The 26,442-nt window shown below is 35.8% G+C and overlaps 1 protein-coding gene across 1 annotated transcript in view; it reads left to right on the top strand.

Annotated features, from left to right (window-relative positions):
- LOC150104881 (transient receptor potential-gamma protein-like) overlaps positions 1-26,442 on the top strand; it is a 350,865-nt gene that overhangs the window by 317,007 nt on the left and 7,416 nt on the right. Inside the window, exons 12-14 of the mRNA XM_090396037.1 lie at positions 118-312; positions 607-648; positions 893-1,076. Coding sequence (XP_090252163.1) covers positions 118-312; positions 607-648; positions 893-1,076 — 421 coding nt within the window. The remainder of the gene's footprint in view (positions 1-117; positions 313-606; positions 649-892; positions 1,077-26,442) is intronic.

The following is a 26,442-nucleotide window of genomic DNA, read 5'->3' as shown; positions in this document are numbered from 1 at the left end:
ATATTTTTAAATATTATCTTTTTACCTTGATTCTTGGTTAAATATTCTTTTTTAATTCCTTATTATACAGTTTTTTTTTCCAATGATTTCTAAATAGAGCATTTTATTCGCTTATAGGAACATGCGGATGTTGAATGGAAGTTTGCCAGGTGTAAGTTATGGATGAGCTATTTCGAGGATGGGGGAACAGTTCCTCCTCCTTTTAACATTATTCCAACGCCAAAAAGTTGTTATTATCTGATACGATGGGCTTACAGAAAATTCTGTAGCAATTCCAGGACACTGAAAAAAGAACATCTAAAAACCATTAGGGTATGTGAAATCGCTAAAATATAATATAATTAAATGCTTAATGTCAAGTTAATATTAAAAATCAGTTTGTTCACTTGACATAATGTTTGTTTGCTGTTATATTTACTGAAATATTCAATACATAAAAAATTGCATATTATTTTTTTTAAGTTTTTAAATTGTATAATTCTTTGTAAATTAAAATATTTAAAATTTATTGAATTTTAAAATTTAAAATAATCATTATCTGTTTTTTGTTTTTTTTTTTGCAAAATTAATAATAATAATAATCAACACAAAAACTACTTTTGACAGCGTAAAGCCAAGCAGGCGAGTGCAAGAGATATTAGATATCAAGTAAGTGTTAGTTTATTAGAAATGTATCTATTATTATTATTATTATAGTAGTAGTAATTTTTATACATTGATTTTAAATTGATATTAATCGTTCGCCTAATTTTTAAATTATTTAAGACATTATTCCTAAAAGATATTAGAAAGATTCGATTAGTTTAATTAGACGAAATATTTGTAGGCACTAATCATGAAGAGTATTAAACTGCATTCTACCAATAATCTATTAATTTTTATTTTCAAACAGACCATTATGAGAAATTTGGTTCGAAGATATATAACAAAAGAGCAGAGGAAGGCTGATAATCAAGGGGTTACAGAAGATGATGTTAATGAAATTAAACAAGATATCTCTTCATTCAGATACGAGCTAATAGAAATACTAAAGAACAGCGGTTTCAACACTTCTTCTGCCAGCGATCCCACGCAAGGTAAAAAATATGTTTCTGTTTTATTATTTTTGTTTTTGTAACCATGGCAACCATAGTTTTTAAACAAAAAAAAAACAGCAGTTATTACTCTGGAAATAAGTTGTTCAGGCTTAAAAATTTAGGATTTGAGTCTACTGAAGGATATAATGTAGAGTTAATATTAACATTAAAATATTTTATCAACAAAAATCTATATAGATATGATAATTATAATATAATTATTTCTGATATTTAAAACTTACTTTAGCTTTGTATGCCCACGATTCAGACTAGTTAGTTACTTTTAACCTAGGTTTTTCATTCCATAAAACAGGAAAATCGGCTAGAGAATACATCAGATTAAAAAAATACAATGTAGTGGCTACTCGATAGCATAGTAAGGACATTGAATTGTGCAGTACTATGGTAGGTGTAAAATGGCCTTCAGCGTATGAGTCATTGCACTTCGTGAAAATGTAATAATAATAATAATAATAATAATTTCGTTTTTAGAAGTAAGTTCTGATTATCACTTAACAATGTTTACTTGACACACAAAATATTTTCCTAGCAGAAGTGGCTACTTCATATTGCCATTGCTTCATAATGTTTATTATTGTTAATGTTTATTATCAAGCATTGCTTAAAAATGAACCCATAGTTCATTTTTAGTTTTATATTGTACACAAACTTAAGTTCTTAAAGAACTGGGAGATGGACTGAGTCCTTGACTCTCTATCCCGTCATCTGAATGAAAAAAATCTGTGTGGATGGGGTGTTATTGAGCTAAAAGCTCTAGTCATGGCTTGGTAACGGCAATAGCCGAGCCTCAGTTAAAACTTCACTGGCTACAGCATTGCCATTCGTTACCCTGGAAGTCCTAAAAAGGACTTTTTTTCACAGTTCAATTCATGCACATAAACTTATCCTTATAGTCCTTATAAGGACTGGCTTAAAGGGGCGAAGCAAGAATGCTTTTCATCTTCCCCGTTATCTATAGAGGACAGTGTAGGAATAAGGTGTTATTGAGCTATTAAAGCTCTGATCTGGCAAGATGGTAACAGCAATAGCCCAGCCTCAGTTAGAACTTCATTGGCAATGGCATTGCCATCCATTACCCTCCAAGGGTATTCGCTATCCCTATCCAAACTTATAGTCCTTATAATAAGGACTGGCTTAAAGGGGCAAAGCAAGAATGCTTTTCATCTTTCCCGTTATCTGTAGAGGACAGTGTAGGGATAAGGTGTTATTGAGCTATTAAAGCTCTGATCATGGCAGGAGGGTAACAGCAATAGCCGAGCCTCAGTTAGAACTTCAATGGCTACAGCATTGTCATTCATTGCCCTCCAAGGGTATTAATCATTCTCTCCCCCTATCCAAACTACAACAATTTACAACAACAACAACAACGTTACTGGCTTGCTGGGTGAAGCATAAAATGCTTTTTGTTTTCCCCTTTGTCTGTGTCGAGAAGCTTGATGGGGGGGGGGGGTTGTGAGCCTTATGTTCGCACTTTGTGAACTATGGAGTTAGCTCTGTTCTGCTGAGAGCAGGATTGCCTTGGGTTTTTTATGTTTGTGATAGTCGTGTTCACTATAACTGGAAGCTTGCTATATTTAAAGGTAAAGCCGTCTCTAAAAATTCGGACGATCCCTAGGCCACTCATTCGTGGGTGAAAGACCGTCCATCTCAGCGTTGGTTCCACTCAGTGACGGGCTCCACCACCACCAAGCAGAACCGCTCAAATTCCGAAGAAAATCATTCACCGACAAAGCCCCTCAGCGGGCCGTGCCGGAGAACACTTTCCCCGGAGATTCAAATTGCTCCCTTAAGAGAGCGAACTCAAAACTCTCGAATCTCACCCCAGGGGATAGCCGGAAGCTTGTCTGATTAATGGGTAGAATGGCAGTTCATGTCTTTCATCATCGGCCTTTGGAGTATAAAGATTGCTGAGGGTCAGCAGGTAGTAATAGGGGAAGTTAAAGAAAGGTAGAGTAGGATAGTAGGAGGTAAAAAAAGGCCTCAGTCAACCTGTTTAGCTGTATAACCCAGAGGTTGTGGCTAAAAGGTCTGTAAAACATAATCTCCTTACACCTGTTCTAAAAAAAAAAAAACTTAAAATTTATACTTCACTTTATACGAAAAAGATAACTTTAGATTACATTAATCAAGGTGTCTGGAGACGTCATCTCGTAACCCCTAAAATAAAGAAAAATGTTTGTTAAAATTCGGAACTTAGATTATTCTTAAACTATGCCTTACAACTGGAAAAAAAAAAAACCTGAATACGGATCCCGATAGCGGGATCCGTATTCAGGTGGACTTTATCAACCAGAGAACCGAGAGTTGGGGGAAGAACCCGGCCCGAGTGATGCAGCCCACAAGGAGCTGCACCGCCTCGACGTAAGCCTTCGCAGCCCGGGTTCTCAGGTCTACCCCCTCCTTAGTGGACTAGAGAACCAATAAGTTGTACAATAGAATTAAGTATTTAGTTGGTCCTGAAAGGAGGACAAGTTTTTAGTTTGCCCTTAACTCTTTTTTTGTTGTATTTTTCTGTAAGATTTGAGAAGCTACTGTTTTTTCCCGGCCATTTATTATTTGGTGAAGAGCTTTATACAGCCTCCTTTCCGTTTCTTCGTTTAGTTCAGGGATTCCTTTTAGCTGTGCTGGGTTTAGTTCACTTAATCTTTCTATATAGAGGTCTCCCCATTCGAAGCTTATGGTCTCAGGACCTGTGAGGAGGAGTATAGGTGCTCCTATTTTGTCGATTGCCCTTTGGAGGATTACCTCGGAGTCTTCTGGGATTAAACGCATTAGAACCCTTTGGGCGTCTACGGCGGGGATGGATTCTTCCTCCGATTCCTCGGCTGAGGTAATATTGCTTTTTCTTGATTGCTCAGTCTCTTCTTGGTTTTCTATTCTGATCTCCCTTTCTTCCTCTTCCTCAGAGTCAGATACTTCTTCTGGGCATCTGTTATCTGGTTTTGTTCTCTTCGTTTCTCCTTCTTCAGGGCTGATTGGTCTTTTTTCTGTGTTGTTGCTGGCTTCCATTTCTTCTGCTTCTGTGGTCTCTTCCGTCTCGATGCGAGTTTTCCTTGCGTTACGTTTCTTTTTTTTTTCTTTATTTTCCATTCTGAGTTTTTCGTGGTGGCGGCTTGATTTCCTTTTGTTACTGTCACGATAGCTGGGGATTGAATGACTGGAGAGTCTTCCAGCTCCGTTGTTTTAGGCTCCTCTGCTGTTTTGCCTATAACTAGAATGTCGTCCTTTTTTTGGGGTTCAGATTTATTTACTGGAGTGGTTGCTGGGGTTGGCGATATTGCACCTCCTATTCGTTCTGCTTGTGTCCTGCTGGGACAAACATCTACCTTGTGGGTTGTATTTCCACATTTCAGGCAAGGTGCCTCATACTGGGCTAGGGCATGTCCTGCCGCCATGCAGTTCCTGCATTTGTTCTTGGGGCAGTCTGCACCTAGGTGTTCCAGTGATCCGCACCGAAAACATTGCTTTCTTACACCAGGGTAGTTGACTACTACCCTGGCAGAGCCTAGAAAAACAAAGTTGGGGACCTCGGCCTTCATCTCCATAAGGAAGGTCACCTCGCCAGTCTTCCATTCGGGGTAGTCAGCATCGTTGGTGATTTTGACGTCCCGTACGTCTCCCCATTTTGAGAAAACCTTTTTTATTATCTCACTCCCTTCCTCGAGATATTCTACAGGGAACATTTCTATTCGTAGTGTCTTCAGTAGACTTCCTACTACGAAGGGATAGATATTTTTCCCTTCACATTCTATACCTGCCATTAACTTATTCCTGGTTTCTATATCTTTCATAACTACCTGGTATCTGCCTGCTCCATAAGGGGTAAAACCAAATATCTTTTGTGCCCCTACTATGTCGGCGAGAGCTCTCGCTAACTTCCTCTTCGGTACGTTGACGCCTGCCTCTATACTGAGGGTCTTCACTCGCGGCTGAAATGAAGTCATTTGGAAGAGAGAAAAATATCTCACTATGAATCAAGTCCCGAAAAAGTGGATAGACCTTTAAACAAGGGCCAAGCGTTCCCCGTTTGCAGAAATCTCCTGCTACACTACGTAGAGACGGAAGACTACAAGCAGGCACAAGGCAAAAAGAAAGGACAAAAATAACTAAAAAAAAAAATTCTCACCAAGGCAGCAGGACTGGAACATGCAACTCTCTTTCAGGTTCGCTGGATTGGGCACTCCTCACAAACTGGATCATCATCAGTAGGTAGACCTATAGACCTGGAATATCCTGGTAGACCTAGTCGGTTGGGATGAAAGTCTGCAACCCTACCCGAATTTATAGTCCTTATAAGGATAAGGACTGGCTTAAAGGGGCGAAGCAAGAATGCTTTTCATATTCCCCGTTATCTGTAAAGGACAGTGTAGGGATAAGGTGTTATTGAGCTATTAAAGCTCTGATCATGGCAGGAGGGTAACAGCAATAGCCGAGCCTCAATTATAATTTCATTGGCTACAGCATTGCCATCCATTACCCTTCAAGGTTATTGGATTGAATGAATTAATCACCGCATCTCACGGTCGATTCAAACATCCCCTACCCGAACTCAAATCGAAAATCATTATTTCATTAGATTTGTGCAAAATTAAATTAGGTGTATTAAAATAAATTGATAAATAAATAAAAAAAAAAAGAAATCTTTAATTTAAAGACTAAATTTTTTAAAATTATTTAAGATGCAATTAGGTTTTAGAAAATATTTAATTTTATTCTTATTTGACAAAATTAACTAATGCTGAGAAATTTTTATTTTTTATGTGTATAATATGTGTAATTTCTCATATAGTACCAAAAATTCTCCTGGAAAAAAAAAAACCATTATTGTTTAACAGTCATATACATTTATTAGATTTTAAAAGTGCTAGTCAGTCCAAACAAGAAGCATGTTCACACCATACTTCGGACGATGCACTCTGCTAAATAATATTCTCCTACCAAAAATGTTTTCCAATTATTTGAGTTTGTCATGCGTGGTGCAGCGAAAACTGAGTTCGATCTCGGAATTACCACACTTGAGATTTATCCCAAACAATACTTGAGTTCGAACCTTTTGGTTTGAACTCCATTTACTTGCAACCAAACGATGCTCTGTGGTTGGATTTAAATCCCATCCAGGATGTGAAGAACTTTATCATAGCTTTTAAGACGAAGGTCACTTAGCCTCTCTCATACGTTGGTGGTGGTGGCAGGGTTTTTTCCTCCCGGAAACTTGTCTTCTTTATCCCACAAACCAGCCGTAAGAACATACACAATTGATAGACATAATACACTGCTCTACCGGTTTATATAAAACAGTATGCAATATCACTGGGACTAATAGATGGTGGACAGAGTAATAAGTGTGATTTTGTTAAGTAATAAGTGAGAATTAGATGAACTATGTTAGGTTAGTTCTAATTGTTTTAGTCCGTGTTCCCACCCCCACCCCCCCAAAAAAGTAGTGAAATTGTAACTCGTATTATGTTACATTACATGAACATATCTTTGTCGTTTTGATAATGGATCCAATTATTTATAAGATTTTTAGAATATGGAAAAGATTATCCCTCCTCTCCATGGCATGGCAAGAAATCCTCACATAATGTGTAAGAACCCCCCCCCCCTTTCCATAAGATGCACTTTGTCCTTTTTATCATATACAGCTGATTGCGGAGTAGAATTGACTCATATGCTGTTTGAAATCCTTTTAAATATTTGTCGATCCGTTCCTCTTTTCAATCTGGCTATTGCCAAAACTAGAAGAGGATAGCATATTTAAAATATATATTACAATAATTCCGCCTTGACTTAGTGTAATTTAATAACCTTCGGCATTTTGTGGAGTGACAAGAGATGGTGCGCAGGTACATTTTGGTTACAATCGATTAATTAAAAAAAATTGGGCAAAAAATTTCGAACTTATATTAATAATTCCGCTCTGGATTGGATAGATTGAATTAAACTTTATGTTGGGATTTTTACCACAACCTGCGAAATTTAGTTTCCATTGAACCATTTGTTGTGGAAAACAATATTTAGCATTATTGTTTTTCAAGTTTTTTAATTTATAAAAAAAAATGTTTCGATGAATTATGAAATGAATTCATCGAAAAGTATCCGTGAATTGTTCTTTCGATAAACTGTTTTTCCCATGAATTGCCGTTCGGCGAATTGTTCTTCGATGTTTTTTTTTTTATTCGAATTGGTTTTTCGGTGAACTCCCTTTCGATGAATTGGCATTCAATAAACTGTCTTTCGATTAAATATTTTCGATGAATCTTCATGGAACTGACAAAAAAAAACACATTAACATCTCAAGTGCGAAGTGGATCTTTCCTCATCGCAAACTTCGATCCATCCAAGTTTGATCTGCTCGCAAATCAATTTAATTTCCTGAGCAACAAACATTTCTTCCCATATACGGGACATCCATCGATAAATGTCAATTCACGTAATATTCTATACCACGAAAATCAAATGATTTATAGTTTCTGTAGACTTGGACACAAGAGAGAAAGATACACTATCTGGAAGAGTCGGTGCAGGGCAAAAATTACGCAAACTATATTAAAGATTTGTTTTTCATTTGTATAATAATAAATTACTGTTTTTCACTTGAGGGTAAGCTTTTCTCCAAACCTTATTGCACATTACTGGAACTTATTCAATAGAAAAGGTTCAAAATTATCGGTTAGTCTCTTTTCCTAGTCCAATACTGTATACTGTTCATTTACTATATTGCGATGGTCGGCGCTTACTGCTGAGCTGAACAACTGGGATCTAATTCGTTCACTCACTCTTTCTATTTTTACAAAACCTGTTAAAACAAGAATAGCAATTTGTCATCATCCACTTTCAATACTAGTCTGAACTCATGTCACTAATTATTTAGCTTTTCTCTTCAATTTATTCCTGTTATCTTATGGAAAAATGTTCTCCAAGAGTGTTTCAGAAAAAAACAATCTGAAGACGAAGAATTAAAACGTCACAATTGTCGTCGGACTAAACTGCTCACTTAGTAACGACCAGGCCGTCCAGTAGAAATACTTGGTCTCGAATCTTGTCAAGGATGCAAATAACCTTTATAAGGGAACCATCTGAGTTGATCGGATTCAAAGGAAGGCAATTTGGTTTTAACTTCCCAAACTGGATTTATTATTATTTTTTATTTTTTATTTTTTATCCAACAAGACAGACGGGGAACAAACACTCAGTTAACAGACATAATACTCTGACATCATTGATTTAGTTGCTTTGGCTGTTATTTCAAATAACCTAATCTATTGATCCTCTCACGGTATTAAAATTTCGTAGATGGAATTTTTTTTAAAAAATCCCTAAAATAAATAAATTTGAGACACTTTTCCTAATTTACGCTCACGCCTAGACCTACAATTTTTACCGTATATGCATTCGGAACCGAATCCTACGGAATAGGTTGGTCACTCCTTATTCCTGGAGGTATCCTATGTCTGTAGATGTATGTGTTCACGGGGCCGGCTTGCCTGCTTGCGGGAGGAAAAACCCCAAATAAACTGTGGAGAAAAACCCTGCGGTCCATGCCCAAGACCGGCTAACTTTGTTATGTCTGAGAAAGATCCTTAGCTCCTGACGTCAGAGACGGGAATCGAACGCAGGACAATCCTTTCCCAGGCATATAGTTGTGAAGCCCATAACCACTCGGCTAACTGCGCGGATTTGAGACACTAAGTAGCACAAAAAAGGAAGACACCCTACTCTTGTTTAAATGTATACAGTAGACTCTCGACTATCCGGCCTCCGTACTATCCGGAGCCCGGATTTTATCACGGAGAATTATAATAATTCAGTAATTCTCCGTAATAAAATGAGGAATACGTACTGTAATTTACTTTGCCAAGGCGTTGAAAGCAGGCGTCTGCTACAATCGTCGGCTAAAAAAAGAAGAAAAAGTATCGTCGGCGTCTTCTCAGTTCGTTGATATCAGCGATTGATAATAATGAAGACTTCGTAACCACTCTGAAAAAGATTGACTTGCTAGATGTCATAAGGTGGTTGGCCGAAGCATGGGAAGAGATTCGAAACATATCACTTGTAAAGTCTTGAAAAATTCTTTTGGACCATGAAGGTGGACATTTCAACCTTGAACCCGTGTGTGAAACCGAAGTGGAAGATGAAAACGATAAACTTGTTTCGTTGCTGAAAAATGTACCGTGCAGTGACGATGTCAATGCAGAGGACATTACAGAATGGATGTCAAACGACGAAGTTGATGAAATAACTGACAAAGATATTGTGGAAATGGTGACACAGGGGGAAGAAGAAGAAGAGGAGGAGGAGGAGGAGGAGACATCTTTAGATGACAGGAAAAATCTCATCCCACATTCGGAAGAGTTCAAGACGATTGAGGCAGCGCTGCAGTACTTTAGTGAGTAGGAGGAAGCGACGCCAGCTGATATCATCTGCTTGCGTAAGTGGAGGGACATTGCGTCGCGGAACAGGGCTAAAAGGGTGAAGCAGTCATCTATCTACCTTTTTCAAAAACTAAAAACTGTAAGTTTTGACTCTTTCATCTTAGGTCTACCTTTTCACATTTGTGTGAAAAGGTAGGCCTAGAACTTCGGCCTATCCGGCTTTTGTGTTATCCGGCCTGCCCTTCCGCCACATTAGGCCCGATAGTCGAGAATCTACTGTACTTCAAAAAATGATAAACTAATAATTTCATAACTCGTAGCAAAAAAAAAAAAAAAAAAAAAAAAAAAACTGTGGCTATAATTATAAAATAGATACATAGTGTATTTCAGTATAATTTATAATTCGTAAAAGAAAATATTTCGCCCGAAATTAAGACTAACAAGATAAGATATATATTACATATGCTATTCACTTGTTAGTGATATTTGCAAATCCACCAAAGTAAATCATTTGCATAATTTGGCCACAGAATTGTAAACTTCCGTCTTGACCCGGCCTACGTAGAAATATCGCAGTTCCACAAAGAGTCTGCCAACTACCACTATAATGCGCTTTTTAAGGTATTATTTTTCTGTAGAGATAGAGCAACACATAGTGTTATTGGCTCGTATGTTACTATAGATGAGTGCAACATAAACTTCAATCTCCTTCAATGAACCAATTTTCGTACTCCAGCGAAGTCGGGGTATCAAAGACTTTGATATAGTAAATTATTTCACTTCAAGTAATGGTAACATCTAGCTGGGCAATCTGGTTTTTGAACTTTGTATTAGATGGATAGCAAATTAATTTATATTTACATATTCTTCTGCAGTGAAATATTTATTTATGAAACATTTCATTGGTTCATATCAAATTTGATTGATTCGGTTGTGATTGATTCATATCAATTACAACAGAAACAGATTTATTATGTACATACTTTTAAAATTATGGTAAACACCTCAAAAAGTTGAGAAAAAATATAAATATTTAACTTAAGAATTTTTGTAAACTTTATTTTATTTTAGAATTTATTTTAAAAAATTAGTTATTTTTAAAATTTTGAAAAAAATAATAAAGTTTATTAAACACACCTTTTTATTTAAGGCTTCTAATTCTTTTTAAGAAGAGAGTGAAAAAATTTTTATTGTAGCATGCACGATTAATTTTTGCAGTTTGCTAATGATGATGTAGATATATATTTCTTCAGTTTGCTAAAAGGGTATTTGGAAATAAAAGGGTATTTGGAAATAGAAATAAAAATAACCGGCTTATTAATCGGATTTTATGTATATCATCACATTTGAAACCTAGTACTCTGTGTTGCGTGAACTCTTAATTTCCGTAAATTCCATAAACAGGAATAATATGTGTTAGGCCAATTTGTCTGTTTTCCGGGTAGAATATCTATATCTATATTTTCTTGGAAAAAAATTTAGGACTTTTCAGTCCAGGCTAATTCAGTTTCAAGTGAAAAGGCCAAAATTAAGTAACTATAGTTGAAGCGACCAAAATTATGAATTCAACATACTTTGTCTGTTAGCAACGTTTGTTCTTCTTCTTCTAGCCGGCTTCTTTGCTTGGAAGGATAAAAAAAACGGAATTTCAGAAAGGAAAAATCCTTATTTCACATATGCGAGCAGCTATGATGGAAATGCAAACCTGACATTTTCCCAAGTACTATTTAAGGATAGGAGATGGTTGGAAAGAAGTTCTCCATGACTGTTTTTTTCTTTCACATTCATTTTTCAAACTTTTAATATCACAAAACATAATTGTCTAAAATGTTTCACTTATACTGCACTCCCAGAAAATACGAATGGCTAATGTTAGTGGTAAATGATAATATCTCGCAGAAATTAGAATTAACAATTGAGGAAAGAATTAACAAATTCTTTCCTTAATTGGCCAAACATATATGTGATACATATCATTGGGAGCTTCATTGAAAAAATTAGTGAAAATTTTCAATTCGTGTGACATTCTAATGACAAATTTAGTTCGTATGGAGGAAGAACGCAATATCTGGAATAATGAACAGGTCATTGAAGAAACAAAAAAATACGAAAATCTCATTAAAGATTCGTGTTTCATTTTGTATAGTAATCAATCCATAATCACTCTTCTGCCTCACTTTTAAAAATTGTAAATCCAACCAAGTATAATAGTGCTATTTCAAATTATGGGGAAACTTTTCCATACACAAGAAATCTCCTTAAACAATATCGAACTTGTTCAATGGAAAAGAATCCAATTAATCAACGATTCTCCTGTTTCTTCTAGGCCATGCTCCCTATACTCAATCAAAGATTCCAATCTCTCTCTCTCTCTCACTTAATCACTCACTCACTCACCCAACCACCCACTAAATTACTCACCCACCGACCAACTCAATCACTCACTCACACACACAACAAAGAGAGAGAGAGAGAGAGAGAGAGAGATGAACTGGAATCTCTTTCAGCTACTCCTTCAAAATCGGTTTAATATACAAGAACAGCAGTTAGTCATCATTTCTTTCAATCCTACTTGGAAATCATTTCAAAAATTGACTTTTCCATTCACTAATCAGTATTTAAATTACTTCTCTTCATACATCCCTGTTTTCACCAACAGCGTTCCAGAGAAACCCTATATATACACGTAGAAATAAAAATATCACAAATGTCATCTAACTAACCAGCTCAGCTAGTAACGACCATACCCACCGTTCAGAAACACCTGGGTTTGATTCAAACCTCGAAGAGCCTTTCTATGGGATTTGAATTGAACTTGACTTTGTTTCAGAAGGAAATGGCACTCTTTTAACTTTTCCATAAACGGTTCCTGTTTTCCTGTTTTTTTTTTTTTTTTTTTTTTTTTAAATTCACAGAACAAGCAAAATTACCAATGAACTCACTCAATTAACAGACTAATACTGTCGCTTAAAAATTTAATAAGATAAATAAAACTTGAAACACTAACGAAAAAAGGAAAAAAAATGTCCGCTACTTTTGTTTCAATATATACTTTAAAGTAATCAACTAATAATTTCATAAAACTGAATTGTGCTGAATAAATTTTACAGGTACGAAAGAATATAATAAAACATTTAAAAGAATTTAATAAAATAAATGAATAAAAAAGGAATATAAAGACTATCACTTAGAAAATGGGAAAAGATGCACTAGTGACCAGAAAATGTTTTAAAAAAGTAAATTTGACAAAACAGTTTTTTATCCAAACTGCTTTGTTATCATTGAAATTTCATCTTCAAAATTTAGGTTATTTATAATTACCGCTTTCTTTTGCTAAAGAAATTACTCAAATTTTCTTAGATAAAAATATTCCGAATTACGTATTAACCGACTAATTCAACCTCCAATTGCTAAAGGCTAAAAAATGCATTCCTTCACTCATTGACGAAATTGAGTCATATCAATTACAACCAAGAGCTGTTATTTATAACTTTAAAATTAAGATTATTACTGTATAAAATTTGAATGTAAGTTTTGGAAATTTTATTGTTTTTTTAAATTTATTAGATATTTCTAAATTTTTAAAAAAATATAAGAAGTTTACTAAGTACACCTTTTTATTTATGGCCTCTAAATTATACTTAAAACATAATGAAAATAAAAGCGATATATAGATCAATATATAGATCCACTTACTAATTTATTCCAAGTCCCCTGATGTTCTTTAAAAGAATGTTGGGGTATTATCAATTTAAAAACAGAATCGGGTGGGTATTAACGTCCGCGCGGTTAGCCTCCCACCCACAGCCAAGTCAGCCGGGCGTGGACAGCACGGTTTTCATCCCGCAAGCAGGCAAACCGGCCCCGTGAACACACAGGGATATGGCCAGGAATACCTAGAGGCATAGGGGTGACCATCCTATCCTATCCTCGTACTTTGGTTACTAAATCAAAGCATGCTTGGAAGGTTGTGGGCCTTAAAGGCCTGTTAAAGCCACTGGGATAGGATAGGTGGCCATTAACGGGAGATGACTATACTATAATATGGGAGTGTTAATGTTATTTGTATTAACATATGGCGATATACAATCATGATTCAGCTCATACAGGTGTAAAAGGTAGCACACAGTTTTGTCATCCTCATAGACTAACATCAACAGTAATGGACCGTAATGAAGAACTCAGTGACTTTTGAAGCGAAATTATGATAGGATACCACTCAGTTCGAGAATTAAAAGCTGGCTTTGAAATTGTATTCCCATATATATAACATAAATATGAATAGAAAAAATGAGAAAGAAAGAAAGAAAGTCAAGAAGGGAATAAAGCTAAACTCCAAAGGAAAAAAGTAAATTACAACTGAATGACCAAAGTTGTGCAGTTACAAGGTACATACAAAAAATAATTGCTTTCTTCATACAGCTTACAAGTTTGATGATAATCGGATCATGGGATGTAAAAATGCGGACAGAGACGTATGGACACTGACAAAAATTATAATTTGGACTCAGAAAATCGCATCATAATCACTCTCCGCATACAACTACAAGTTTAAGCAAACCAAACATTAGTACAATTATAATCCTATCTACACCTACACACATGCAAATGAAAGAGAAGGATACGCATGCAATCTAATCACGTGCACATGACATTTTATAGTCCTGAATATTGATAATACATTTCACGTAGCTTTAACAATAACTTATGTTTACGGAAATGTAAAGAAAATTTGCATTTATATCTAATAAATTAAACATATTAATTGACAATAAATACTTCGAATCCATGTATTTATTTATTGAATTATTTTTTAAGGTGAGCCCTGGGTTGCGTGCAGGAAAAAAGTCGTTGGCGTGCCACGTTTGGCACGCGTGTCCAAGGGTTCCCCACCCTTGGACTGGGATATTCCAAATAATTTATGTCTTTCCTGTTTAGATCATGGTTTAAACATACCACATTGAAATTAGTGTTTGTTTGGCTTAGGTGAAAGTGATAATCTCATCTGTAAAAGATTCCTGTAGGCTTGCACTTCAGATACATTCAATGCATTATCTATCCTCTTGCCATCTCGAAGAACAACTTTCCAGAATCTTACAGGTCACTATATTTAGCCTACGGAGTTGTTTGGGATGTTGGGTCCCTCAAGGAATTTTTTATGGGGAACAGGTGATTATCCAAGCTTGAGACTGAATGCATCACAAGGCTGAACTAAAGCATTCTAATAGAAATTGACATCCAAATAGTAAGATTGCGAAGTATGGCTCTAATGAAAGACAAAATGCTCTAAGAGAAGTGGTTTCCGTAGTGGATAGATCAACTCATGACGTCAGTTACACTTAAATTAGTGTAGAAGTAGAACAACATTCTTTTGACAACATTATAGCTAGAAGTTGAATTGAGAACTTCATGTTCTTCTCATTCAACCAGTTTTAAATGCTTTAGTAGAGACATCCATGTTGTTCGGTATTAAACAAATTTGAGGTAATAAATTATTTCAGTTCACTATTCAAATAAACATATGAGAAACCTTTTAGTTGGATGGTTCATGTTTTTGAATTTAGGTTGTAAATTATATCTTGTTAATTGATCTGTTGTATTAAAATGCTTTAGTAGCAAAGTGACTTACATTTACGTCTGCAGTAGTGAAATATCTACGAAAAATTTGACTGATATTAAAAGTTACAACCGAAGCTATCGGTTATGCATTTAGAATTATGGCTCTGTTGTTTCAAAAACTTGTAATTAATATGAATATAAAATAAATTAACATTTTAATTTTTAAAAAGTATTTAACTTAAATATATATATATATATATATTTATCTTTCTTTGAATTAAAAATTACTTACGCACACCTTTTGTTTTGTTTAAAGCCTTTGAATACGTCTTTATTGAGGAGTGAAAAGGATCTTTAGAAGAAGAATGGGGGTAACGGATGGCAATGCTGTACCCAATGAAGTTCTAACTGAGGCTCGGCGGCTATTGCCGTTACCCAGCCATGATTAGAGCTTTTAGCTCTATAACACTCCCCCCACCCAAAAAAAAGGATCGCTCTCTCCCAGTACTTTTTTGACAGAATCCAATTTTGTATTTAAAGTTCCCTTTTAAATCTCTATTTTCATATTGATCATCCAGGATTTTGCAGGTTACCACATTTCCCCCCTCGTATTCAGGGTTGCTAGGACATGCAGTTTCCTTAATCAGGAACAATGTTTTCTCAATCCAGTTTCTTTCACTTTTCCGGTAGAATATCTACAATGTCTGAGACAAAACCATTTGACTCAAACTCGGTAAAATACCTAAATAAAGTGCTCCACTTCTTTAATTGTAACGCTTATTATCATTAAATTCCAATCTGTAGCCTTTAGGGGGGTGCTCCCCTCCATAGCTCAGTCGGTATTGACGAAGTCCTTTCGTCGGAAAGACCTTCGTTCGATATCCGTCCATGACCGTAAGGAACCTTTATATGGTCTCTTTCTAAAGGTGAGTTGGCTGGTCTCATACGGAGTTGGGGGGGGGGGCTCCCCAGGAAACTCTAGTTTTTTGTCCCTCAGAACAGACAAACCGGCGCCATAAACACACACATCTACAGACATTAATACCTTTCCCCTCAATGTCAGGCTCTGCGAAAAGTCGATTGTGAGCTCGCATAAAGGCGCATCATGTAAAAGATCCACCCCAAATAGATGGGAAAAGGCACATAAAGAATAGCACATTAATAGTTTATTACTAAGTTTCATTGAAAGTTTCCTCTAAATTATTATTTTATCTGTCAGGACTCCAATACTGTCAGATGTTAATTTCGGTTCTTCTAAGGCATTTCTAACCGCATCAAGACCACCTTGGTTTTGGTCTTCCTCTGGGTGATTTACCCTACAGTCTTGACATCGATTTCTTGCTTTGTCAATCTTTCCTTTTTGATTCTGTTTAAGTTTCTATTACCATCTGAGATTCGCACAGACATTACTGAATGCTAACATTGTCCATTTCCTTTCTCATATCTTCATTTGAATATGCTTGATGTCATCAATTTTCATTTACAACTCTCGTATGTGTGGTCTCTAATCTTTGATCCATTTTTACTTGTAATCCAGCTCTCAGATCCATAACTTAAAAAATTGATTTGAACACTGTCTTGTATACTGCTAGTTGAGGATTTTTGACTAAGTTCTCTCTCACTGCACATAAATTTATTGAGTTAGCTCCTCACCCTATCTGCTTTGTTTATTCTGTTGTTTGTATTTAATTTGCTAACTTCACTAATATATTTTTGTTCTTCTATACGTTCTTCCTTTAGAATGTAGCCCCTGTTTTCAATATTGGGGCTATTTTCATAGTTTTTGTTTTTATTACGCTTATTTCCATGCCAAATTTGCTACAGCAGTGACTGAATTTAATCTAGTTAAAAATCAATTCAATTTAAGTAAAATCCCACAGACCTGTACTGGATTTATTGTAGCACTTTTTATATAAAGTAAAAGCATGTGCATCAAGTAAAGAGCTGAGATTAAATACCCAATTTGGAAAAAATTAAGGTTCAATGCAACTTTCCTTCATAATATGAGCCATATATATGATAAATAACAGTGTAGATAGTAAGACAAACATGTTTTATACCTAATTTTATATACATCATATCATCTTCCTGTATGTCCTTTAATTCTGGTTGCTGAATTAACTTCAAAACATGTTATATTCCATTATTTCTCAATTGTTTGTTTTAAAGAGAAAATCTGATCCTGACAACCCCTGTTTGGCTTGAACCTTGCTTGTTGTTTTCAGTTTCTCTTCCTCAGTTTTTCTTAGACTCCTTGCAAGCACGAATGAATTATCTGGAATACTCAGTAGGGAAATTCATGTGCAATTCTTATTCAGTTTTACAATCATCGGCAATTGGTCCATCTGAACAATCCTTCTGAATTATTAAGCCTAATCTCTGCACTCTATAAAGCTTTTATAAATCTGTTTGAGCATTTGTGGTCGAATATTATTTATTCCAGCTGTCATTTCAGATTCTATTCTGCACATCTTCTGTTTTTATATTGTACTTTATCATCTCTGATTCCTTTTAGAGAGCTCTTTCCTCCATTTCACAGTTTTTTCAATACCCTCCAGGACATTGTACCTCCTTCCTCATATTTATGTTTCCAAATATTATAAACGTCTTTCCATGGCTTTTATTTTTGCTTCCCTTTCTTTTTTTTTCCTCCGTATTATACGATGCAAGTCATCATAGAGCCTATGATGACTTACTTGCATGGACTTGGCGATAAATTATCATCTTTTCTAGAGGATTACCAATTTAACTTTCTGAGTCAGCGATGGAATTCTGATTTTTCTATACTTAAAAACAATTTTACCACGTGTCCCTGGTGGATTCTATCAGTCAGTTACCATAAGAGATGTGTTTGAGTTTCTGTAACAGATAAAGCTAGAGTGTTGAATTACATAACAGCTCTTACATAATAGCTAGAGTGTTGAATTTATTGGAGCCATACACTAAACAGTTGTATCAAACGACTTTAAAATAGTAACTTATTCAGTTCACTAATCAAACTGTATGTTAGGAATTTGTATTGTAGAATTTTGATCTAATAAAATCCTCCAACAGGTGAATAACAGCACATTCACTTACATTTGCACATTATGCGATAGTGAAGTATTTATGAGAAAGTTGAGTGATATCAAAGGTTACCTCAGAAAGCTATTAGTTTAAACTTTAGATTTATAATCCTAATGTATAACAGATTAAATTTATAAAAATAAGTTGTTTAAAAATCTTTTGGAAACTTTAATTTATTTTTTTATTTTTTAAATTTTAAATAAATAAATATAACTTTTTAATTTTTAAAAAATATATTAAGTACACCTTTTATTAAAGCCAATAAATACTCTTTATTTAAAGAGTGAAAGAAACAGTTTTTGAAAGGGATAGTGATCAATCGACCGTGAGATGCGGTGATTGATTCATTAATGCCCTTGGGGGTAACGGATGGCAACAATGCAATGCTGTACCAATGAAGTTTAACTGAGGTTCGGCTGTTACTGTTACCCCCTTGGGCGACGAGTTTTTGAGTTCGCTCTCTTAAGGTTTTTGCCTTAAGGGAGCACTTTGAGTCTCCGGGGAAGGTGTTCTCCGGCACGGCCCGCTGAGGGGCTTTGTCGGTGAATTATTTTACTCGGAATTTGAGTGTTTCTGCTCAGTGGTCGGGGAGCCCGTCACTGAGTGGAACCAACGCTGAGATTAGGACGGTCTTTCGCCCACTATGGAGTGGCCTAGAGATCGTCCGTATTTTTGAGATTTCACCTTTACTTACACAGTCGGTGATTGATGATTGATTCATTCAATCCAATACCCTTGGAGGGTATTGGATATTGGATAGCAATGCTGTAGCTAATGAAGCTCTAACTGAGGCTCGGCTATTGCTGTTACCCTCCTGCCATGATCAGAGCTTTAATAATAGCTCAATAACACCTTTTCCCTACACTGTCCGCTACAGATAACGGGGAATATGAAAAGCATTCTTGCTTCGCCCCTTTAAGCCAGTCCTTATTATTATATATATAAGGACTATAAGGAGTTTTTGAAAGGGGAGCTAATCCAATACCCTTGGAGGGTAATGGATGGCAATGCTGTAGCCAATGAAGTTTAACTGAGATTCGGCTGTTGCTGTTACCCCCTTGGGTGATGAGATTCGAAAGTTTCTGAGTTCGCTCTCTTAAGGTTTTTGCATTAAGGGAGCAATTTGAGTCTCCGGGGAGAGTGTTCTCCGGCACGGCCCGCTGAGGGGCTTTGTCGGTGAATTATTTTCCTCGGAATTTGAGCGGTTCTGCTTGGTGGTGGTGTGTGGGTGGAAGGCCATCACTGAGTGGAACCAACGCTGAGATGGACGGTCCTTCGCCCACGATTGAGTGGCCTAGGGATCGTCCGAATTTTTAGAAACGGCTTTACCTTTAAATATGGCAATGCTGTAGCCAATGAAGTTCTAACTGAGGCTCGGCTATTGCTGTTACTCTCCTGCCACGATCAGAGCTTTACTTGCTCAATAACACCTTATCTCTACACTGTCCTCTACAGATAACGGGGAAGATGAAAAGCATTCTTGCTTCGCCCTTTTAAGCCAGTCCTTATAAGGATAAAGTTTTTGAAATAATTTTTAAAAATGTAATATATATAGTATATATTATTATATATATATATATTATTAGAGTAGTATCTCGCTAATCCGAACCCTCCAGTAATCCGAACTGCGGTTTGAAAGAAAAAAAAGTTTTATTTATTACGTATTATTATTTTAACTATTATTATTACAGTACAGTATTTTTTTTTTATTTTTAAAACTTTTTAAAATTTAAAAAAAAAAATTTTTTTTTTAAAACGTTTAGTTGCCTCTTGCATTTTTGGAATATTGCACAGATAAAATATTACTTTTTCACTGCAGTGCAAAAAGCAGATCATTATACAGTATATTATAATCATGAAATATATATAAATGATGTATTGCAATGTAATGTATATATTTACATTACATTGAAATATTTACATATTTCAATGTAATGTAATATATTTACAAACCTTGGACGTCCTGTCCGCCTGGGCATGAAAATCTATTTGACAAAATCTCGACGCTTAAAAGCATAAGAGATCATAGACGAAGAAGAAGAAGAAAAAAAAAGAGGCTTTATTTGGAAATGTAGATTGACATGATGATAGGCATATAATGATATCACACAAAGACATAAGTATCATGGAGTTTAATGATCCCACAAATTAATAAGAGAATTGAAGTATGCAACTGATTTAAAAAAATGATATCCATTTACTGGAGATGATTACAGCTAGGATACTTTGACCTTATCTTTTACATTTCTACTGTGAAGTCTGCTTACAATTATTTTTGTTGATACTGTTCAGATAGTAGAATCATATGCATGTTCCTATGCAAATTAATATCCTTATTGTACAACGCTTTTCTTTATATCATTAAACCTCCATAGAGTCAAAAGACTCGTCTCTGGAGATCCTACTTACATCACATAGTTTATCATACCAAAACTTAAGTATACTAACTGTCTCTGCACTCGCTTGGATTTATGGCCTGGAGAGTTTTTGGATTAGATTTTGAAGTTTCAGGCCACTGCTTGATGTTTTATCAAGAGTGGTGGAAAAGTCTGGACCATTTCCTTTTGTAAAACTGGAGTATATTTTATTATTATTCATCATATTAGAACTAGTGATTAAGTTTTTAGTATGAGAAATACAATGTATATATTGGAAGCAGAGGGTATTGACTGGTTTGGTAAGGTGTTTGGGTTACTTTGTCCCTTCTGACTTTGCACATTCCAATTTTATTCCTTCCATCAAAAGTAGTATCCTCCTCTACTCCTTAGTACAATTTTTCTTCGGTTTTGTAATTAGTGTTGCTTTTTTAAAATATTGGGAGTCTGAATTGTGTTGAGAAATGTCATTTTTCTTTTTATTCTAGTATTAGGAGGTATGTTTCTACTACACAATGGGGAGTATGTTTTTTTTTTGTTTGTTTATCAAATATACAAACTCTTATCGTTGCTCATTTTTTGGTTGACATTCATGTTGTCAATTTAAATCAGCTTCTGTTTTGCATAATTTTATTGAAATTAGCACATGGTGTTTCAGATATTTACTAAAATTTATTGCAACATTTATTTTAGTTTAAATAGGCCATTTTAGTGACAGATCTTGGCAAAAGCATTGAAAGGATAAAAAACAACAGCTCTATTTGGGCTAATAATATACAATACATGTTTTTTATGATTATCTTGGATTATTTATCAAGTATATTCAAGATGAAACATACTATTAATATTATATGCATTTGACAACTTCCTACAGGGAAAAAGAGAACATAAAGGCATCATATTAGCTTAGGCAGAAAAATCTAAAATGGCCTAAAAATTTAAAAATCTGTTAAAATCGTTCTACACATTTCACTGATAAAACCCTCCACCTATCATTTCCTTGTGAAAAGTTAGAATTATTGTCAAGGAATGCCAAGTGTACATAATAAGAACCCTTCCTTTACTTTTTTTTTAACAGTCGAAATGCAAACCATTGTGAATGCTGCTATAAAAGTTAATTCGTTCTATATATACAATAGACCTTTAAACATGAAAAAAAAATGCAATTTAAGATATTAGGTATATCAAGGTGCAAATATGACATTAAGTATTTTGGTTTAAATAGGCCATTTTAATGTATATATTTTTAAAAGAAATTAAAGTAGTTTAAAAGAAATAAAAACTAATAAGACAAAAGTATGTATATTGCATATGGTATTGATTTGTTGCAATTTTAACACGATATCTGCAAATAACATTCTTTTACTGAAAAACATAGCTAGAGGTTCAATTCGCATAAAGATTCATGTTTCATTTTGAATAGTAATTAATTCATAAACACTCTTCTGCTGCTGTTAATCCATTAACACTCGTCTGGCTCACTTTTACAAATTCTAAATCCAACCAAGTATAATAGTGCTATTTCAACTAATGGGGAAACGTTTCTACAAAAGAAATCTCCTTAAACAATATCGAACCTGTTCAACGGAAAAGAATCCAATTAATCAACGATTCTCCTGTTTCTTCTAGTGCCATGCTTCCTCTACTCTTTCAAAGGTTTCAATCACTCCTGTCTCTCTCTCTCTCTCTCTCTCTCTCTCTCTCTCTCTCTCTCTCTCTCTCTCACACACACACACACACAAAGAACAGCATTTAGTCTTCATTTCTTTCAATCCTACTTGGAAATAATTTCACAAATGAACATTTTCCATTCACTAATCAGTATTTTAATTACTTCTCTTCATACATTCTAGTTTTCATTAACAGTGTTCCAGACAAACCCTATATACGCGTAGAAGTAAAACATCACCAATGTCGTGTAACTATCCAGCTCTACTAGTTAAGACCATACCCTCCGTTTAGAAACACCTGGGTACGAATCACGTCTAGAACACGAATAGCCTTTCCGAAAGGATTTATATTGAACGTGACTTTGTTTCAGAAAGAAATGCCACTGCTTTAACTTTTCCGGAAACTTTTTTTTTTTTTTTTTTTTTTGTAATTTACAGAACTGTGACATCGTTACCTCATTTGCTTCGGCTTTTTATTCCAAACAAGCGCCCCCCCCCCCTTGCTCTTTTTACAATGCTAGAATTGATTAGATGGAGTTGCTCAAATTAAAATTAAAAGTTAGTAAAATAAATAAGACTTGAATCACTGACGAAAAAAGAAAAAAAAAAGAAAAAAACTCCTCTACTTTTGTTTCAATATATACTTCAAAATAATCAACTAATAATTTCATAAAACTGAATTGCGCAGAATCAATTTAGAAGTGCGAAAGAATCTAATACAATATTTACAAGAATTTAATAAAATAAATTAATAAAAAAGGAATACGAAAACACCTGGAAAATTGGAAAAGATGCACTACTTCTCCAGGAAATATAAAAGAAAGTGAATTTGACAAAACAATTTTTTATAGAATCTGCTTTGTTATCATTGAAATTTCATCTTCAAAATTTAGGTTATTTATAATTACCGTTTTCTTTTACTATAGAAATTACTTGAATTTTCTTAGATAAAAATATTTCGAATTACGTATTAACCGAGTAATTCAACCTCCAATTGCTAAAGGCTAAAAAATGTATTCCTTCATTCACTGATGAAAATGGGCTGTTATTTATAACTTTAAAAAGTAAAAAAAATTTAATTTAAGTTTTTAAAAGTTTATTTTTTTTGAATTTATTAAAATAATTAGATATCTTTAAATTTTTAGAAAGATACAAAAAATTTACTAAGTACACCTTTTCATTTATAGCCTCTATATTATACTTAAAATATAGTGAAAAGAAAAGCAATAGAGGTAAATGAGGGAACGTCCCAATCCTTTTCAGGACTTCTAGGGTAACGGATGGCAATGCTGTAGCCAATGAAGTTTTAACTGAGGCTCGGTTATTGCCATTACCCAGCCATGACTAGAGTTTTTAGCTCAATAACACTCCATCCACACAGATTTTCTTCATTCAGATGACGGGATAAAGAGTCAAGGACTCAGTCCATCGCCCAGTTCTTTTGAGAAAGCAATAGAGATTAGCGATAAATATATCAACTTACTAATTTATTCGATGTCTCCTGATGCTCCTTAAAAGGATGTTGGGGGCTATTATTAATTAAAAAAAAAAGAATCGGGGTGGGTAATAATGGGAGATAACTATACTAGAATATGGGATTATTAATGTTATTTGTATATGGCTATATACATCACAACCATGACTCTGCTCATACAGGTGTATGAGCAGAGTCATGCTCATACACCTGTATGAGCATACTGGTGGACTTTATATATGTGGGTGATGTTTATATTATCATATGACGGGCTGCATTGTTTTTCTAGGATTTCTGCTATTGCTTCTGCTTTTTCTTTATCCGTGTGCGCCGTTCCATGGGCAGTTTGCATGGGCGGTAGGGGATTGTGTTTAGTGCGCAGAATCTTCAGAAATTTCCATATTGTGTGATCTTCTGGGTTGAGTGATGATAGTTTATTGTCCCAATCCTGGTTCCTGTGGATTTGAAGTGCTTTTCTGACTTGGTTGTTCAACTTGTTCAGAGTTTTCTTGTCCTGTGGGGCTCTTGTGTTGTGATATCTTTTCCTGGCTTTGTTTTTTGTTCTGATGAGGTCCATTATGTTTTCTGGGAGCCGACCGGATGGGTGGTTGGTTGCGGTTTTGGTGACTGTTTCTAGTGCTTTTTTAATTTGGCTTGTTAAATTGCTTATTGCTTCATCTATGTCTTCTTCTTTGTGGATGATTGGTACAGGACCAATGTATTCTGGTAGGATTTTAGCTAGCCTATCCCACGATATGAAGGTGTGCTGGTGGGTTAGTTGATCTTGCGTGCCAAGTTTGATCAGTATTGGGTTGTGGTCGGATGATAGTTCATTGAGCGTCTCTAGTTTGTATTGATAACTGATGTTTCTAAGGATAGCTATGTCAAGTACATTTGATCTGCCATGAGGGCTGTAATGCGTGTGCTCAGTGGGTCCTGCCACCACAACTGAGTTAAGTGTTGAATAGTTGTATAGTATGCAACCACTTCTGTTGTTGGTGGTGCTGAACCATGCTGTGTGTTTGGCGTTCAAGTCACCTACTATGATGGTGGGGTCTGTGGTGCCGAGGACTGCATCCAGGTCTGTTGTCAGTAGAGGATTGCTTGGTGAGTTGTAGGCAGCAAATATCTTGAGGCTTCCAGCATTTTTTGTGTGGACTTGTATTCCTGTGGTTTCCAGGTTTGTAGTCTGTGGGTTGGATATGGCATTGTGGTGGAGGTATGGTTTGATGTAGATGGCAGTGCCTCCCCCTCTGGAGCTGAGTCTATCCGTTCGGTATATTGTGTATCCTCTCACTTTTGGGTTGTTGGCAGGTCTTAGGTGGGTCTCGTTGATCAGCATTATGTCCGGATTGTGTCTTTGTGCGAATTCCTGTAGTTCTAATGTCTTGTTGGTGAGGCCATTGGCATTCCAGGCTGCAATTAGAAGCGAGTTAGGTTTTACTTTTGTTTTATTCATAGTTGAGTGCTGTGAGTATGGAATGGGTTCCTTGCAGGAATCTCTTTGTGGAGGATGGAGTTGGGTTTGTTCTGCTGAATTCCTGGAGCATAGTGGCTAGCGAAGAAGTCAGTATTGCTGTGATGTTGGAGCCTATTTGATTGCTTTCTATTGTGTCCTTTGGGCGAGCTGCTTCAGCATAGGTCTTGGTGGAAGGTTGAGCCCTTTCCTGACTTTTATGGCTTGGGTTTTGATGGTTTGATGACTGTGCAGCAGAGATGCTTTGATTGGTGGTCCAGATAGGGGGAGGTTGGACGGGTCTTGTAGTTCCGTGATTTCTGGGATGGTGGCTGCATCCTTTATAGTTTGCTGGGTGGGGACCTCCACAGTTGGCACATTTGGCTGGTGTGGTTCTTGCTTTTGTGCATGTAATGGTTTGATGCTTCTCGCCACACTTCAGGCATCTGAACTCGGCTTTACAGAGTCTTTGGGCATGGCCAAACTTTTGGCAACGATGGCATTGCCCTGCTGATGCCCTTTTCCTGAGTGGCTCTGTTGATATTTTAAGTCCACAGACTGCAGTTATGTCATAAATTTGTCTTTGAGTATTCTGTATCTCAACCAGTACTAATGGCATTGGTTGTTTATCGGATCTGTACATCCGGCTGACTTTGATAGGTGATAGGCCCTGCTGGGTAAGGTCAGCCGCGATCTCCTCAGAGGTAATGCCTTCTGTGACACCTCGCAGTACAACCATTAGATTTCTTTCGCTGCTTAGTGCGAAGGTGTGGTACTGTAGTTTGTTGTTATCCATCATTTTTGTTATTCCTCTGTAGTCTGTGACTGTTGTTGGTTGAATTTTTACACCTTCGTCGGTGTTTTTGGCCCAGGAGTATCCAATTTGATGTTCTCTTAGGTTTCTTGCAACTGTGGTCCATTTTTCCTTTTCACGGAGAATTACCGGAGGGACCTTTTCCCTTTTTTCCGGGACTGTTTGTGAGGTAGTTTCGTTTTCCACATGATCTTCCTCGATTCGCCGTCTCTTGCCTGTCTGTTCACCTGTGAAGACCGTCTGACTGGGGCTCTCGGGCAGGGAGATGGATGTGTCATTGATCTCTTCCACTTCGCCGTCCATATCATCGGATTCTTCCGGTTGGGTGTACAGGTTTAGGAAACCTGGCCATTCAGTATCAAATTTTTTAAGCAGTAATTTAAACAATTTTAATGCTTGTTCTTTGTTTAGATGCTCTAGCAGATCAGTAATATTATCCATGTCTGCTTTATTTGTTGTTATATCTAGTAGGTAGTGATCGGAAAATTGCTTATGATCGCAATTAGAAATCCCGCAGGTCTTGAGACCTGCCAGCAGAAATTTTGTAGAGGATATT

This window comes from Typopeltis vanoorti, chromosome 7 (genome assembly GCF_054136105.1).
Source record: "Typopeltis vanoorti isolate ZY-2024b chromosome 7, IOZ_Tvanoo_1.0, whole genome shotgun sequence".
NCBI classification, from domain to species: Eukaryota; Metazoa; Arthropoda; class Arachnida; order Uropygi; family Thelyphonidae; genus Typopeltis; species Typopeltis vanoorti.
This window is presented reverse-complemented; position numbering and strand designations above follow the sequence as displayed.